Source organism: Engraulis encrasicolus, chromosome 17 (assembly GCF_034702125.1).
Source record: "Engraulis encrasicolus isolate BLACKSEA-1 chromosome 17, IST_EnEncr_1.0, whole genome shotgun sequence".
Taxonomy (NCBI): Eukaryota; Metazoa; Chordata; class Actinopteri; order Clupeiformes; family Engraulidae; genus Engraulis; species Engraulis encrasicolus.
Window position 1 is genome coordinate 35758980 of NC_085873.1, and position 3070 is coordinate 35762049.

Below are 3070 nucleotides of genomic sequence, written 5' to 3' on the forward strand. Positions count from 1 at the left end.
CAAAGCCAGCCAGGTACAGAAGGGTACTGTAGTGGCCATGCACCACAAAGCCAGCCAGGTACAGTAGGGTACTGTTGGCTGATCTTTCTGGTCCTGGTTTCTATCTGTATTTTGTGGGGTTTTTTGGCCTTTTCTCCAGATAGGACAGTGAGGCATAACAGGAAGCGAGTGTGGGGAGAGAGATGGGGTAGGGTGGGGAAATGTACCAGGCCAGATTCGAACCTGGGTCCCCCTGGGCATGCAAGCCCATATGTGGGGGGCTTAGCGCGCGGCGCCACACTTTCCGTATTTCTTTGACAGGCAGAAGAGCTCAATGGATTATTACGACACCTCTTTCCCGATGCCTCATACATAACATATACTGTATGTGTATATGGTATTGAGTAATCTAGAAACCTAGCTTTTCGCTCATTTGGGGGAGGGCCGGTGCCTTCCCACCCTCCTTCGTGGCTTTCTGGGGAGAGATTCTGACCAGCCTGTCGGGCATGTACAACAACGCCAGCTATGTACAGTAGCAGTGGTGATTGTACAATGAAGGGCACCCTGGGTAACAACGCCCCTCACACCATGCTCCAAATAGTCTTGTTAACTTTGACCTTGATCTTTGACCTTCGACTGTGACTCCAGTTGGCGGTGGAGATGTTCGAGAACCGGGAGCTGATGCAGAGGCTTCGCGAGGCGCAGTACGACCTGGCTCTGATCGACCCGGGCCTGCCCGCCGGGGTCCTGGTGGCTCACGCACTCGGCCTGCCCACCGTCTTCAACGTGCGCTGGATCACCAGCGGAGAGGCCCACTTCGTGCTGGCGCCCTGCCCCATCTCCTATGTGCCCCAGGCCAGCTCCATGCTGTCGGACACCATGAGCTTCGCAGAGCGGGTGAAGAATGCCATGACCTACGCCATCAACGCCTACATCGACAGGTGAGTCAATACGCCGCACTGCTTGCGACCATCTTGTAAAAAAAAAAAAAGATTTTAAGCAGAAGAGTTGTGAAGGACACCTTGTGACGGACACCATGAGCTAAGCGAAAGAATCTGTTGCACAGTTTGTACATCTTTGACTTCCCGCGGACCATCATGACCAACATCACTCAACTCATATTTGATACAAACATTTTTAAAATTGATAGGTTGCAGTAGGTACACAAAATGTATTAAAATATATTAAAATGTATATGAATTAACAGTTATAGAACCACCCAGAGCATTGGTTTCATTCTTATTCCAAGCATAAAGCCAAATGTTTCTGGTTTTCTCTTTCCTTTCTTGAACGGTTAAAAACCTCACCTCTGCCCCTGTCGTAGCCAAGCGGTGGGGCACTCTTCTATCATGTGGCTGACCCGGGTTCAATTCCCAGCCTGGGTCCTTTGCCTTGCCCTTCCCCATCTCTCACCCCACTCACTTCCTGTCACCACCTTCACTGTCCTATCATAAATAAAGTCAAAAAGACCACAAAAAAAATCTTACTTCTAATGTAATACACTACTACACTGTTCCTTTTTAACACCTATACTCTAGGTACGTGGTGAGCCCGCCGTATGAGCTTGTCGCCGCCAAGTACTTTGGGCCAGAGGTGAACTTCTACCATCTCCTGCAGGCCACGGACCTGTGGCTGCTGCGTGCAGACTTCGTCTTCGACTTCCCGCGCCCCACCATGCCCAACATCGTGTACGTGGGGGGGTTCCAGTGCGGGCCGGCCCAGCCCTTGCCCCCCGACCTGGAGGCCTTTGTGGAGGGGTCTGGGGAGCACGGGGTCATCCTCATGTCCCTCGGCACGCTCGTCAAGGTACTTACTTACTTACTTACTTACTTACTTACTTACGCCCAGGGCTCGAGTTGTAGGGGGATGCAATCATCCCCCTTTAAAACAGGCCTCTCCTCTTCACATATTGTGTTGAAATTGCACTTTTTAACAACTGCATTTTCAAAATTTCCTCCGGGGAGAATATTGGAATATTGTTCAAAATGTTACTTTTCCACAGGGGTGCACTCATTATTGCTGTGCACTGTAGACGTGTGAAAAGCTACTATCTCTACTGGTGAACTTTACACACACAATAGACCTGGAGGGCGTTGTGGGGGATGCTTGAGAACACAGGGTTATCCTCATGTCACTGGGAAGGTCAAAAGGTCAAATGATACGATAGTAATTATGGTTGTTGTGGTGATTGCAAAATTGTACCCTTTTTGCTTTCGACCTTTGACTCCATGTGTAATTTGACTCCACAGTATTGTAAATGCTCTATAGGCAGGGCTGGGGAACCTATGTCTCGAGGGCCCTTGAGGCCGTTTTATGCAACCCCCGGTATAATTTTTAATGTTACGCAGCTTCACATGAAATATGAAATATTTTATAAAGGAATCTTGGAAGTTACAATTTCAATACAATTAAGTTATTTTCAGGGGACCTAGGGAAGGTGGGGTCGGATTTAAAGGTGTTTGCCTTCAATATCGGTAGTAGATCTTGTGCAATACGATATACAGTATAAATGCCCATCCATAAAAGATGACGGGGGGGGGGAGTATTGGTTCATGCAGTCCGGTCACCATGTTTACTGTAGTGTAAAACATTGACTCTCCTTTCTTAACTGTATGTCAGGGCCTGCCCATCGACATCACTTCGGAGATCGCGGCCGGTTTCGCCCGGCTGCCGCAGCGGGTGATCTGGCGGTACTCGGACTTGAGCGAGCCGCCCCGTAACCTGGGCAACAACACGCTGCTGGTCAAGTGGATGCCCCAGAACGACCTGCTGGGCCACCCCAAGACGCGGGCCTTCGTGGCGCACGGCGGCACCAACGGCATCTACGAGGCCATCTACCACGGCGTGCCCATCGTCGGGGTGCCACTGCTCTTCGACCAGCCCGAGAACATGCTACGCATGCAGGTCTGTAACTTAACCCATTTCAGCCTAAGCCCTTTCTGGGAAAAAGTGTCCTCTCCGTATTAACCCATTGACGCCTAAGGCACCTGCAAAAAAAGGTGCTGAATGCCTGAGCCCTTTTTAAGAAAAGCTGCCCTCAGCCTATAAAACCCTAAATATCTCAGCTTCTGACTTCTAAGTTGCATTTAAA

General features: G+C 49.9%; 1 protein-coding gene across 1 annotated transcript in view; it reads left to right on the forward strand.

The window, feature by feature from the left end:
- Positions 1-2946, forward strand: part of LOC134467028 (UDP-glucuronosyltransferase 2A2-like) — a 10350-nt gene extending 7404 nt beyond the window's left edge. The window contains exons 4-6 of the mRNA XM_063220951.1: positions 628-920; positions 1518-1785; positions 2599-2946. Coding sequence (XP_063077021.1) covers positions 628-920; positions 1518-1785; positions 2599-2946 — 909 coding nt within the window. The remainder of the gene's footprint in view (positions 1-627; positions 921-1517; positions 1786-2598) is intronic.
- Positions 2947-3070: the final 124 nt, after the last annotated feature.